This window comes from Zalophus californianus, chromosome 8 (assembly GCF_009762305.2).
Source record: "Zalophus californianus isolate mZalCal1 chromosome 8, mZalCal1.pri.v2, whole genome shotgun sequence".
NCBI lineage: Eukaryota > Metazoa > Chordata > Mammalia > Carnivora > Otariidae > Zalophus > Zalophus californianus.
The window spans coordinates 113,970,163-113,985,338 of NC_045602.1; the positions used below are offsets into that span (position 1 = coordinate 113,970,163).

General features: G+C 44.9%; 1 protein-coding gene across 5 annotated transcripts in view; it reads left to right on the forward strand.

The window, feature by feature from the left end:
* Positions 1–4,094, forward strand: part of KIF3B (kinesin family member 3B) — a 59,421-nt gene extending 55,327 nt beyond the window's left edge. For all 5 annotated transcript variants that reach the window (XM_027624248.2, XM_027624246.2, XM_027624245.2 and 2 more), the window contains one exon: positions 677–4,094. In XM_027624248.2, coding sequence (XP_027480049.1) covers positions 677–773 — 97 coding nt within the window. In that variant the 3' untranslated portion in view covers positions 774–4,094. The remainder of the gene's footprint in view (positions 1–676) is intronic.
* Positions 4,095–15,176: the final 11,082 nt, after the last annotated feature.

Here is a 15,176-nt window from a genome sequence, read left to right on the forward strand (position 1 = left end):
AATCCACAATCCAGGCTCTGAGCCTCACTGATGAATTTACCTCATTTAAATAACCCATTAAATAACCAAGTACTTAATTTGGTGCTAAATTAGAAATTCTGTCCTATTAAATTTTGGATTAGAAGCTTAAGGACAGGGGTGTCTGCATGGCTCAGTCGTTAAGCCTCTGCCTTCGGCTCAGGTCATGACAGGGTCCTGGGATCGAGCCCTGCATCGGGCTCCCTGCTCTGTGGGAAGCCTGCTTCTCCCTCTCCCACTCCCCCTGCTTGTGTTCCCTCTCTCACTGTGTCTCTCTCTGTTAAATAAATAAATGAAATCTTGAAAAAAAAAAAAAAGCTTAAGGACAACAAATGGGTGAAAACGAAAAATGGAAGAAATTCTACCTGCAGACAGTATTTTTTTACCAATTCGGAAAAGACAGTGAAGATCTGATATAAATGGAAGAACAGTTGCCAAGAAGCCGGTCCCTTCCCTGAGGTGTCACGCCTCGGTTGGCGGGTCATGCTGGCCATGCACAGAGGGTCAGGCTGTGCCGGTCTGGTGGTTTTACAGTTGAAGGTCTACTGGCGTTCAGGCCAGTGAGGAAAGGCTGAGGGTACTTGGCGAGAAAGGAATCTGATCTGTGTTGGGGACGGAGACGGGACGTGACATGTAAACATGTGCTTGATTTTTGCAGGCCTAAAAGCGGAAGGAAGTCGGGACCCTCCTCCTCTTCCTCAGGAACCCCTGCATCTCAGCTTTATCCACAGTCTCGAGGACTGGTTCCCAAGTAAAGCCAGTTCCTCCTCTCCCAGGGTGTAAATAGCTTTTGCCTTCTGAGAGAAGAGACGAGCAAAAACCTGCAGAGAGGACTTCAAGCCCAAACTCAGAACCATGCCCTTGGGGAGAAGCTTTGGCCTCTTTGCAGATTAACCATCGTAATCTGGTTGACACGTGCTGGTGCTCATCTGGCATGCAGCAACTCTGGGAGATGTCCTTTAATTAGCATCTCAGAAATGCATGGGTAAGGTAAAGTGTGATAGTCGAAATGGAAAGCAAGAGAATGACCAGTGACCTTGCTTCCCTCCTCCCTTGCCTTCTCCCTTCCCTCGCCCTCCCTCCCTCACCCCTCTCCTTTTCTAGCCTGTTCTTTGTGCTGGGCTCCTTTCTTGTTGAACAACAGGGCAGAATCAGGAGTCACCTGAGCAGGACCAAGTCTGTGGAGCCTCAGGATAAAATGACAGTGAGGTTGAAAAGTAAAAGCCCTAGAACTTGAATAGGTGCTTGTTCCTGTAGGTAGAATGAGAATTCTCATTTGGATCCAAGCCCCCGATAGGCTCCACAGGCCTTTGGGATCTGCTGAATAAGGAAATGTTTTCCAAGAATGTTGTGAAGCAATAGAAACAACATTCCCTTTGCCTCCTTGGAGAGTTTAGGGAAACAGCTTCTTTAAAAACCTTAAAACCTTGACCATCCTTGTCAATGACATAAATCTGTAAGCTGATGCCATGTCCATACACTGTGTCACTTTACTTTTCATTTGTCACCATCTTTTCCCTTGCACACGTCCTCTGAGGGTCCCTGCCTGGGCCCCTCCTCTGCCCGCAGAGCATGTTCAGCCGTGGGCCCGTTTTATGGGAAAAGGGAGGTTGGCTTTGTTTTCTCTGATGGGACAAGAGTTGGGGGAATGAGACATACAGTGGCACTTTTGAATTCCCCATTTTGTTCCCGGTCTGCATCTAAGGGTGATTAGGCAGTGCGGAGACAGAGATGTGGGACTTGGGGCGGTGGGAGAGGAAGGTATAATGGATGGGAGCGGAGGGGTCCTGCCTGCCTTCCGCAGAACACTCACCTGAGGCTAGAACTGTGGCTCCTTGTGGGCAGAGCTGAAGGTGGTGGCCAGGGGTGGCTGTGTGACTGAATAAGCTCAGAGGAGAGAGTTAGAAATTCCCGTTTACGTATACTAGTTCGGTTTATAAGTTTTAGTTCTCTGTATTATTGAAATTCAAAGCTTCATTTTGTGTTGGTCATTAGGTGAATGTTACTCATTTTCCCCCCAAGAGAAGCTCATAAGTGTGTGTGGGTGTGCAAGCACAGTGGTGCCTGTGTCCTTTGAGTTTGTCCATGTGTGTCTGTAAGAGAGAGACAAAGGACTTGCCCAGTTTTAGAAATACGCTAATGTGCAGTTGTTGCCTTTGTCTGTATTAAAGGCCCATTGGATGACTAATGCAGGCTGGAAGTGCTCCCATGTGAGTGTCTGAGTCCACGAGCCAAGCCTGAGGGGACAATAGGAGTCCTCAGGTCTGCCACACTGGTGCACCTTGCTGGCACGGTGCCTCCGGAAGGTGGCGACTCAGGTGGGCCTTGAGTTATATTTTAACTCAGCTGCTGAGTTCCCAGGGCACATTTCTGGATCAGAACCGTGGGAAAGAGGAGGTACCAAGTGCAATGTCTTTGCATTCTACAAATGGAGATCTGGCATCTGGCAGCTTATCTCCTTTTTAGTTTCCATTCTTTCTGAAACCCAGGGCCCTTTTCAGCAATTCCCAGAGCATAATGGAGCCTTCCCTCATCTTTCTTGGGATCACACCCTGCTTCTTATTTATTAAGAATTTACCTGTTTGAATAGGAACCAAATGATGAGGTGGATAGTCTAAGATGGTTATCTGCCAGTTAGACCTTTCTCTTGCACCACATTCCCTCAAAGCTAGTCCGAATTCCATAGGCTGAAAATATTCATCTAGTACATCTGAGAACTGAACACTGCAGATAACACTGTACCTTAATACCGATGTCTTGAGGTGGCTATTCTGAGCAAGAGTGGTTGAGTGACCGTGGAATTTTTCTAAGAGGGCAAAAGAAGAAAGCCAAGTGGGCAGGCAGGATTATTAAAGCAAGCTTGCCTTATACACAGCTGTGTTTGTCTGGCAGTCTGTGAGACCAGGTAGAACAGCTGTGAGGAGGTGGAGCTGTCCCTCCCCAAGCAGTCTCTGGTGCTTTTCTTCTCTCAAAATGGATCCGATAAATATTTGAGTAGAGCAGACAGGAGCATGTCTCACTGCTACCAGAAAGCTGCTGCTTTGGGCTCTGAGTTGAGCCAGATGTGTAGAGGACCCACCTGGTTTTCATGTCTGTAGTTATGCTATGTTCCAAGCCATCTGAGGGTCTTCGTGCAGGAGCAGCTAGCGAAGTCTGGAAGCAAGTCTGAACAGGATCTAAGAAGATCATCTGGGAGAAGAGGTTGAGACTGTGTGTGCAACCCTCATCAAGCCCCATTTTTCTCTGATCAATAAGAATGTATCTGGCTTCCTATTTGAAAGTCACATGTCTCCCAGATCCCTGGATTCAGAACCCAAGGCCACAAATCATAGGCATGAAGCACTTTTCTTAAGACTCTGACCTAAACGTTGGATTGTTCCCCATCGAATGCCTGCATGCTGCTTGAATTGTACCACCCACACCTCCATGACCAAGGGCGTCAGAGAGTTCTGCAGTTCAGGCCTGGGCCACTCTCTGCTTTTCCTGTCTGACTCTTGTAAGGCCTCCCTCACTGAATGTAGAATTGTTGCCAAGCTTTTGAGAAGTGTCGATTCCCCACTAATATGGGATATCAGTTCTGCCTCACATTTCCCACTTACAGTCCAGGCTCATTGCAAACAACACCTTGGGCCATCTCAACACCATCAGTGGACAAAAATGGGGCTATTAATATACTCTAAAAGCCATAATCAAAGTGCTCAGAGGGAACTGGATAAGGACAGTGGGCCTGGCTGTTGTCTACTGCACATGGTTTGGTCCAGTGCTGTTTGGAAATCTGCTCCCTTTCTCCCTGCCCTTGTTTTCTTGAATGAAATGCTTTTGAGGTTATTTATGAAAGGAGTGATCCTGGGGCAGGCAGGGGGCAGTGGGCTTTATGGCTCTTTGGAGTTACTGTTGATCTTGACCTTCTCTTTGGCTACCTTTAGACAAAGAATATGCCAATACTTGGGGCTCTAAGTTTTACAATTGATATTTATTTGTATCATCTCTTTGTCTAGGAATGTAAAAGTGATTCTAAACTAAGATGTGTAATAAAAATCAATCAGATTTATTGTACCTACAAAAAGGTGTCCTCATAAATGACTAACGCTTTTGAAAATGACATGCCCGTGGCCGACACACTGCCATTTTCTTTCAATGTTTAAATTTTTCTGGTGAAAGGGGGGTGGGAGTGGAAAATGAAGACTGAGTTGGAAGGCTGGCATTAAAAAAAAAAACCAGCAACAAGGTAAAGGGACATAAAATGAAGAAAGAGTGACAAATAAGTGCTTTTCATGTTTTTCCATGGAGGTTCCTGAGGTAGGCCTGGGCAACAGGCATGGCATTTCTTTTAACTTCCGTGTTTTGCGTTCAAAATTTCTTTTAAGTTCATTCCATATTATACTTTAAAATGTGTCCTTTTTTTTTTTAAACACAAAAATATGTTATTTACCATCAGCTAAAAAAAAGAAATACCAGAAACGGGCCACTTGTTGCTCTTGTGGTCTCTCATGTGCTCAGGCCTATTGGACTGTACCCCCGGGAGGTTGAGAAGAAGGGGCACAGACCCTGGACTCTTGAGCTGGGTTTGAGTTCTGATTGTTTGCTTTCTAGCTATGTGACTGCGAGGAATTTAATTTCCCTCTCTGAACCTTGGTGTCCTTGTCTATAAAATAGGGTAGAAATCCCCACCTTACAGGGCCGTTGTGAAGATTAGCAATGCATTTGAAGCAACAGCACACAAGTATGTGGACTATAGCAGCCATTTAAAAATGTGGTTATTGTTGTGACGTGGCCCTGTGTTCAGAAGACTCCATGAATAGTTTGTATCCCAAGAAACTAGAAGCTATGACTGGGCATACCATGTTTAGAAAATCCTAGGCCTTGGGGCGCCTGGGTGGCTCAGTCGTTAAGCGTCTGCCTTCAGCTCCGGTCATGATCCCAGGGTCCTGGGATCGAGCCCCGCGTCAGGCTCCCTGCTCTGCGGGAAGCCTGCTTCTCCCTCTCCAACTCTCCCTGCTTGTGTTCCCTCTCTCGCTTTGTCTCTGTCAAATAAAATCTTAAAAAAAAAAAAAAAGAAAATCCTAGGCCTTTACAGAAAAGCTGCTAACCATTTAACAAATATAGGTGAAGCACCTACTATGTGCCACACTGTTCTGGACACCCACACAGAGCTTGTCCTTCAGTGAGGAGGAAGGCAGGATAAATGTTAACAGAATGCACAAAAGTGTACAATTATAAATGATGACATACCAAATTATGACAAATGACAATTAGAAATTATGACAAATTATGAAGTGATATTATAGCATATTATAGGAGACTAAGAGGGTCCTAATTGAGATTGGGTGGGTAAGTAAGGGAAGGGCTTTCTGAAGAAATGGCATTTACAGTGAGATCTAAAGAATGAGAGGTTTGGGGCGCCTGGGTGGCTCAGTTGGTTGAGCGACTGCCTTCGGCTCAGGTCATGATCCTGGAGTCCCAGGATCGAGTCCCACATCGGGCTCCCTGCTCAGCAGGAAGTCTGCTTCTCCCTCTGACCCTCTTCCCTCTCGTGCTCTCTATCTCTCATTCTCTCTCTCTCAAATAAATAAATAAATAAATAAAATCTTAAAAAAAAAAAGAATGAGAGGTTTGGGGCGCTGGCTGGCTCAGTCGGTAGAGCATGTGACTCTTGATCTCAGGTTTGTGAGTTCAAGCTGCACTTTGGGTGTAGAGCTCACTTAAAAAGGGGGGGCACCTGGGTGGCTTGGTTGGTTAAGTGTCTGCTTTGGCTCAGGGTGTGATCCTGAGGTCCTGAGATCGAGCCCTGCATCAGGCTCCCTGCTCAGTGGGGAGTCTGCCTCTCCCTCTGCCCCTCACCCCACTCTTGTGCTTACTCTCTCTTTCAAATAAATAAATAAAATCTTTAAAAACAAACAAACAAACAAACAAGAAGGATGAGAGGTTAGCTGGGTAAAAGGATGGGTGTGGGAGCGGGTGGAGTCTGTGAAGGTCTTGAAGCAGAATTTCATAGGAAGGCATCTCCGGTCCTTTTTACCCTCACTATAGGGAAGCACGGAGAACTATTAGGGAAAAAACTACAGCATAGGACTTTAAAAAAAAAAAAAAAAAACCAACAAATTTAAAAAGCCTAGGAAGAATAGCATCCTATGTGACTTAGGCAAAGGATTCTTAATTGTGTTTCTTCATAAGATGCTCTCAAACTATGTGTAATGTTCCCATAACCCCCTTTCCTTCCAAAAAGAGTTAAAGAGCGTAGCTTGGCTTAGCCTGAATAATTATTAGTTTAGAATAATTCAGAATCCATTAGCCAGAAAGCAAGAGTTCAAAATGTGATTTGAAGAATTATGAGTGTGTTCTTGAAAGTGACAGAATTCTGGATAGGCCAGGGGCTAATTCATAAGGGAGGTATAGGGCAGGGCGGCTGGGCAACTTGGAAATTCCTGTGACCACCAAGTTGTCTTCTCATCTGCTGGGTTGTTCTTTAAAACAAAAAATCAAGAAACTACACAAGCCTTGTGTGATTCAGTAAGAAATACATGTTTGGTCTTTGTCCCTGAAGAGCTTCTACAACCCTTGGAATTTCTTGAGTGACAGAGGTTGATAGGATTTTTTGGTATTCCTGACAAACCCCTTTCAACCCTGCCTGAACCTATGCTAATAAAGTGACTCTAGGTGGGTCCCTAGATAGCTTCTGAATGGGGGCTGGTTGCCAGAGGAACCAATCTTGTGACTAGAGGTTTGGAACTTTCAGCTCCACCTGCTGACCTCCTGGGAGGAGGGAGGAACTGGATTGGGTTAATCACCAATTAGCCTCGGTAAAAGCCCCTAAATGATGGGAATTGCAAGAGCTTCCAGGTTGGTGAACACATTGAAGCGCTGGGAGGGTGGCACATCCAAAGACAGCACAGAAGCTCCACACCCCTCCCCCCCATACCTTGCACTGTGTATCTCTTCCATTTGACTGTTCCTGAGTTGCATCCTTTATAATAAATTGGTAATAGTAAACTAAAACACTCCCCTGAGTTCTGTGAGCTGTTCTAGTGATGATCGAACTTGAGGAGTGGGTCGTAAGAACCCCTAACTTACAGCCTGTTTACAGTTGGCTGGAAATACAAGTGGCAGCCTGAGACTTTAAACAGGCATCGGAAGCGAGGCAATCTCGTGGGACTGAGCCCTTAACTTGTGGAGTCTGTGCTGACTCCAGGAAGGGTCAGAATTCTTGGTGTCCAGAGAATCAAAGGTTTGGTTGTTGAATGGAAGAAAAAAATATATATTTGGTTGTCAGGGTGTTGTGAATAATAACAGTTGACCTTGGAAACTGTATTTTGAACTTCATGCTAATGGCTTAAGTCTTGGGCATGTGATTTTGGCAAGCCCTCTTGTACTAGAGTTGCCATCTGATTGAAGTTTACCCTGAGAATCTGGTCTCCAAGGATCATGTGGTAGTCACATCTGTCAGCTGGGTTGTCAGTAGCATTTGTCAAGGACGTAACTGTAGCTCCTGCAGCTGCTCCTGTTTTGACCTCTGTTTCCATCACCAGAATTGTGGTTAACCATCGCCGGGTGCTTCGGTTAGATGAGCCAACTGGGGACTAGCTTTTGGAGTGGGGGAATGGGCAGAGAGAGAGGTTGCTCACTCACATCTCTAGGGGCAGTGTAGCCCTCAGGAACTTGTTGAATGCCTGTTTTGCTCCAGGTGTCTTGCTTTGCACTGGTGATGAGGAGAAGTAGAATGTTCTCATGACCATCGAGGACACAGTTCAGAGTGATTAGGACCTGTGAGAATGCCTGCTGCCTCTCCTCACACCGCTCTCCCAGCCCTTCGAGGCTGGAGCCACACAGCCCTCCTTTTGGTTCCTTGGTTGTGCCAATTGCTTTCATGCCTTGGCACCTTCACATGTGCTGTGTCCTCTTTCTGGAAACTTCTCCCTACTCTTTGGTGGGCTACCTCCTACTCATCCATCAGGTATCAGTTTAATGTCACCTCTGCCAAGAAACCATCCATTCTGGTTTCTCCCCATCTCCACCCGACTGTATGGTATCCTATCATCTTGTTTCCCTCTTAGCCCTTTTCCCAACTTACGATTATGATTGTTTTGTTTTGTTCTGTTTTGTTTGCTTTCCTCTCCCCTACCAGACTGTAAGTTCCCTGAGGGCATGTCCTATAGTGTTCTCCAAGTTTGACACTTATATATAAGAGTTGGTTGGTTGGATGGGTGCTGACATCTACAGCTAACAGTATTTTCTGGCAGAGGAAGCGGTGATGTGCCACTCCAGGAAGGAGAGGTGGAGCAAGGCTTTGCCAAGGAGACAGCATATGAGCTGTGCTCTGTGAAATGGGTAGGGTTTTACCCACCTGGGAAGGAGGAAGGAGCATGCCAGACAAAGGGAACAACATGAAGGAGCTCTTGGGGATTAGGGAACCAGAGAGTGACGGGAATGAGAGTAACTGGGCTTGGGAATGGTCTTGACTTCATGGCACAGCCTGAAGACAGAGAGTACTTGAAGGCCTGCGTGTGTGTGTGTGTGTGTGTGTGTGTGTGAGAAACATGGCCCTATTTACACTTGAGCATTTTCTCCTTAAGCCAGACTCGTATGCTATTATTTTCTTTGAGATAACGGAAAGCAATTTCACTAAGTGCTGCTTTAAGTTTGCCTGCTGTTCACACAGGTTTTTCTGGGCTCGGCTGGCAAATTCCATTCTGCAGGGAGCTTTCCCTGGCACAGCTCGCTACCCAAGGAATTCCAAGAAGCACTTGAACTTGACTTCCAGGTCTTAGTTTCCTAGGAATGGGGCTGAGGCATTTTTCAGTGCAGTGGGCTGGAAGGTGGTCCCTTTGCTGCGTTTGAGAAGAGAGAAGTTAAATTGCTGTTGGTTTGGAACTTTCTCTTCTTTATCCAGTCAACAAAGGATTTAAGTATGCTGTTCAAGTCTGCACCAGGTGTCATGGGCTACAGCTTGGGACCTTGCCCTTCTAGAGCTCCCAGTCTGGTAGGGAATGATTGCCATTCACAAATAAGTCCAAGTCCAGGTTGTCAGTGGTACCTCTGATGGGATGCAGAGGGGGTCATAGATTTGAGTAAAGAACGTGTTAAACGCAGTGATCAGTCTCTTTGTTGGATTATCTGAGAAGTGGCGAGAGAAGCCAAAGCTTTGGCATTAGATTAATTTATTCATTTTTTTATTATCTACTATGCTCTAGCCATTGTTGTAGCCCTAGGGTTCCAGGATGAAGCCCCTGCGCCCGGGAATGTCACATTCTAGTGGTGGAGACAGATGGTTAACAAAGAAGTATGTGTTGGGGCACCTGGCTGGCTCAGTTGGGAGAGCATGTCTTGGTCTCGGAGTGGTGAGTTTGAGCCCCATATTGGGGGTAGAGTTTACTTAAACAACAAAAAAGTATGTGTTATGTTGGGTGGTCAGAAGTGCTCTGAAGGAATACAAGGCAGGTCTAATGAGAGTGCCAAGCTGGGGGAGGGAGGCGGGAGCTGGGTTAGATCGGGAAGTCAGGGAAGGCTTCTCTGCAGTGGCGATACGCAACATTTGAGCAGAGCCCTGAGTGAAATTTGGGAGCAAGCATGTGGGTATCTGGAACCCGGAGGAAAAGTATTCCAGGGAAAAGACCCACAGTGCAGAGGCCCGGAGGTGGGAGTGTGTTTGGGGACAGCAAGGAGGCGAGAGGGGCTGGTGAGCAGTGAGTTGGAAAGGTGGCCAGGGGCCAGCTCTGAATTGTAAGAATTTTATTTTTTGGACCATTGGAGGCTTTTAAGCAAAAGAGGGAAATCTGACAGGAATGCTTTAAACAGATCTCTCTGGCAGCTTTGTGGAGAACAGAGGGAGCGAGCAAGGGGGCAAGGCGAGGGGACTGCTTGAAGGGATGCAGTAGTTGGGGTGAGGGGCCATGACTTGGACCAGGTGCTAGGAGAGGAGAGGAGAAGTAGATGCCTCGGGGTGTGTGTGGATTTCTGGTAACTGGGTGCGCGAAGTGAGAGAACTAGAAAAGGCCGCGGTGGTACCAGTGGTTCCAGGGTGTTTGATCTGAAGCCAGTGGAAATTCCACCACTGCCTCTTCCTCCCCTGTGTCCTCCCCACTTTCAAAATAAAAGGCTTGATTAAGATATAACTCACCACACCGTTCACCCATCGCAAGTGTATCATTCACTGGTTTTGAGTGCATTCACAGAGCTGTGCAACCATCACCACCATTAATTTTAAAACCTTTTCATCGCCCTGCTGCACCAAATGCAGCCACTCCGCATTTGCTCCCAACTGCAGAGTGTCAGGCAGCCACTGATCTATTTTCTGTCAAGGTCTCGCTCTTTTTGGGTCTCAGAACCCCAGTTTGCTCATCTGTAACTTCACAGGGTGATTGCGAGGTTTAAAGGAAAACATGAAGAGACACGTGAGGACATGCCTAACGGACCAAGCAGACCGCCCTTGACCTTGGTGAGTGCTTTGGGGATGTCAGCCGTCCCCGCTGCTGGCTCTTGGTCCATCATCTTACTGAGGCAGCACGGGCAGTGGTGAACAGCGTAGGCCCTGGACCCACATTGCTGAATTGTGAATTCTGAACTCATCATTCACTAGCTTTGTGATTATGGCAGTTTCTTAACCTCCCTAGGGCCTCAGATTCCCCAGCTGTCAGAAAGGGGTCATCGCAATTAGTTTCCAAATTGCTGTGAGTCGCTGGGAACAGTGCCTGGTATGTAGCAAGAGCTTAACGACTGGTAATTGTTGCCCTGTTGTTATCATTGTTAGTCAGTTAAGGAGTTCTGCAGACTGGAGGTGACTCCCAACTTCAAGGCTAGGAATGGATTATTTCTGAATCCAGATGATTGCAGAGGTAATGGAGAGAGAGTCCACGGATCTATTTTTAGTGTAGTCCTCTTATTGGATCTATACCTTTGCAAAAGTCGCTTGTTGCATCTAAGCCTCGAGTTGCTCATCTGTAAAGTGGAGGTAAAAGTCATTCTTTTTTTTTAATTGTAGAGAGAGAGCGCGCGTGCGCACAAGCAGGGAGACGGGAGAGGGGGAGGGAGAAGCAGACTTCCGGCTGAGCAGAGTCTGAGGCGGGGCTCCATGCCACGACCCTCAGATCATGACCTGAGCAGAAAACCAAGAAACCAAGAGTCCGACCCCCAGCCGACTGAGCCACTCAGGCTCCTCGGTAAAAGTCATTCTTACTTCACAGGGCTCTGGGGAAGATTTGGTGACCTCCTGAGCCACATATTTGCCAGGCACTGTTGTGACCACAACAGGGAGAAAACCTTGCCCTCCTAGAGCTTTATGGAACTAGTGGAGAGAGGCAGAAAGTAAAGAGTCATCATAAGGATAATAATCATCAAAATAAATAAAATACACACAAAGAAGAGTCTATGTAAAACACCCGGTGGCTGGCCCGTGGCAAGCACTCCGTAAATGGTAGCTATCACAGTCACGCTGTGACAGCACTTTGTAAAGCCAGGCAGCGCAGCATAGAGGTAGGACTCCAGGTGACAGACTGTGAGCATGTTTCCTTCATTCATTAACTCCTCTCTGCTCAATCACGTATCATTCAGCCTCCAAGGCCCCTCTCGAATTGCCTGCTTGAAATCTGTGTCTCTTACGGTGTAGAGCTTTCTTCTTTCTTCTTTTCGCCAGCATTTAGTGACTTCCACTTTTGGTGGGTGCTGGGGCTATTAAGCAGTCAGGGTGTGGTCAGGAGGGCAGAGGGAGGGAGCCCAGAGGCTAGACAGAGGAGAGCCAGACTGGAGGAGTGGGCAGCCTTGGTTTTCCTCGGCCAAGGGAGACCCTGAAGGCTTCTAAGCTGGGTGATAAAGTTAGCAGATAAATTAAGACTTCACAGCATTCTTGCTTAACTACTACACAGTAAAAGTAAACATTTGCATTATGGTCAAATGAGTAATCTGTATTTAAGCACAATCAAACTAAAGAGCTACATACAAGATGGAGATGTAAGGACATATGGAGGAGCAAAGACCTCAGGGCAAATAATGTCTCAAGGTGAAGACCGTATGCTACTAGATCAGCGAGAAATGTGGCAAAATGGAGCAGGGAGGTTTTGGAGCTGGATAAACCTGGGTTAGCACTTATTACCTGCAGCAAGCTGTTGCACCTTGGTGGGAGGGTTAACACCAACCCTGTTGCTTTGGGAATCCATCAAATGCTTGGCACTTACTAGGCATATAATAAGAGGCATATATTATTAAATAGCAGTAGCAGTATTAGTTATCAGTAACAATGCAGCATTATCGAGACAGTTCTATGTCAACCAGAACTGTGTTCACATCCTGATACATCCAGCACAGGTTGCCTAACCTTTCTGAGCCTTGAGTTGTCTTCTTTCCTGTAAAATGATTGAATAATACCTTCCTTGTCGGGTTGAGGTAAGGAATAAATGTGATAATGAAACATTTCTAGGCCGTATAATAGATGTTCAGTTAAGTGCTATTTTTAAACCAAAATGCAGTGAGCTTTATTGAATAGTCTGATTATAAGAATTATATATTCTGATGACAAAAAATTCAAGCAATATAGAAACATTTAAAGAAGTAATGGCAAATCACTGAAAATTCCATTAACCATAACTAGTTGATGGCCAATCTTTTAGATAACTCCTTATATAAACTTTTAGTTTGATCTTCATAATATACATGGGTTCATAGTACACACCTGTCCAGTTTTTACTCAATAATATACTCTGGACATATGTCCAGTTCATAAATATAGACATATCATTTTTAGTGGCTGCCAGGTAAACTATTTTATGGAATATCAGAATTTATTTAACATTATTGATAGTCACTGAAGTCACTTCCAGATTTTTACTATTTTATACAATGCTGTATTAAGCAAACTTGTACATAGATCATTGTGCTTGTGTATAGATTCACTTGTTTAATTTCCTCTCTGGGATAAATCTCTGTAAGTGAGATTACTAGATCAAAGACCTTTCCCATTATAATCTGTTTACATACTGCTAAACTGCCTCCCAAAATGACTGTGTGAATTTGCACTCCCACCAACAGTGCAGAAATTGTGCTTGTCTTCCCAATATCCTTCCTTGCTCACACTGGATTCTGCCAGGCTTTTTAACCTTTGTCAGTCTGCTCTATTGAAAAATGGTATCTAGGGGCACCTGGGTGGCTCAGTTAAGCTGCTGACTCTTGATTTCTGCTCAGGTCATGATCTCGGGGTCGTGAGATTGAACCCTGCAACAGGCTCTATGCTCAGCAGGGTGTCTGCTTCAGACTCTCTCTCCCTCTCCATCTGCTCCCCCACCACTCTCTTCCTCTCTCAGATAAAAAAATAAATCTTTTGTTTTTTTAAGATTTTATTTATTTATTTGACAGAGAGAGACACAGCGAGAGGGGGAACACAAGCAGAGGGAGTGGGAGAGGGAGAAGCAGGCTTCCTGCTGAACAGGGAGCCCGATGCGGGGCTCGATCCCAGATCCCAGGACCGCGGGATCATGACCCGAGCGGAAGGCAGACGCTTAACGACTGAGCCACCCAGGCGCCCCTAAATAAATAAATCTTAAAAAAAAAAAAATGGTATCTCAGGCCTGTAGTTCCAGGATTACTAATGAGATTGACAATCTTTTCAAGTATTTACTTCCATTTGTCTTTCTTCTTTTGTTAATTGCCCACTTAGGCCATTGTTATTTGACCATTTTCCTATTGAGGTGTTCCTATTGACCTTTAAGAATTCTGTTTATTAGGAATCTTAACTCTTTGTTGTATATGTGACAAATATTTCCCCCACTTCGTTGTTGGTCTTTAACCTTGCGTATGGTGTTTTGTTGCTACATATGCACTTTTAATTGTAAGTAGTCAAATCTATCAATTTCACTTGATGCGTCTTTTTTAACTTTTATAGCATGTTTAGAAATACCTCCAGTTCCAGGATTATGAAAATATTCACTTGTTTTTTTCTTTCAATACTTTGTTTCTTTCATGACATACAAATCTTTGATCGAGGTAGATTTTTTCTCCAAATGGCTACCCAGTGGTTCTGTGCTGTTTATTGCCTTCCATCTTCTCTCCACTAACTTGAAATGTTACCTTTATCATACACCACAGTTCCTTATACACTCGGGTTCTATTTCTCTACTCTCTGTTCAGTTTAATTGGTCTGTTTTTTCTTTTGTCAAAATTGCACTGTTTTAGTTGGCATAGCTACCTAATGCATTTTAATATCTGGTAGAACAAGTCCCAACTCACTAATCTTCAAACTTTTTTGGGGCAGCAGGGCAGAGTGGGTAAATTCATAGAAATTGGGTTCATTCAGCCAGTCTGAGCTTTAATCCCAGGTCAGCCGCTCACTAGCTGTGTGATCTTGGGCAAGTTATTTTTTTTCCCTCTGAACCTCTGCTTCCTCATCTGTGTAATGCTGATAGTAATGGTACCTTCCTTAAGGTATTTTTGGAAGATGAGCTGAAATGAGGCATAGCAAGTCTATGAGATAGGGTCTGGCACATTGTAAATGGTAAAGGTGGGCCCTTTTGTTGTGCAAACGATGCATCTGTTTTTCCAGTTGAATTTTAGGGTCACTGGGATCTTGACTGGGATGACATTTACTTGATAGGCTAATTTTGGGACAATTAATATCCACATGTTATAGGGTCTTCCAATGTAAGGCCAGCTGTGATCTTTATTGGTTCAGACTTTACGCTCCTTTGTAGAGTTTATAGCTTTCTCCATATAAGATGTGCACATTTTATGTTAACTTTATTTCCAAATGGTGGAAGTTTTTTGTTGTTGTTACTGTTCTTGTGCATGGGCTCTTTTATCCACCATTGTGTTCAAATGGGATTATTATTAGTCCATAAGAAAGTTATTCATTTTTCAAAATTGAGATACAATTGACACGAAACATTAAATTAGTTTCAGGTGTACAACAGAATGATTTGGTATTTGTACCCTATTGAGAAACAATCATCACAATAAGTCTAGTTAACATCCGTCACCACACAGTTACAAAGTTTTTTCTTATGATGAGAACTTTTATGATCTACTCTCTTAGCAACTTTGAAATATACAGGACAGTATTGTTAACTGTAGTCACCATGCTGTATACTTCGTCCCCACGTCTTGTTTTATAACTGGAAGTTTGTCACCTTTACCCATTTTGCCTACCTCTCAACCCCCACCTTTGGCAGCCGCCAGTCTGT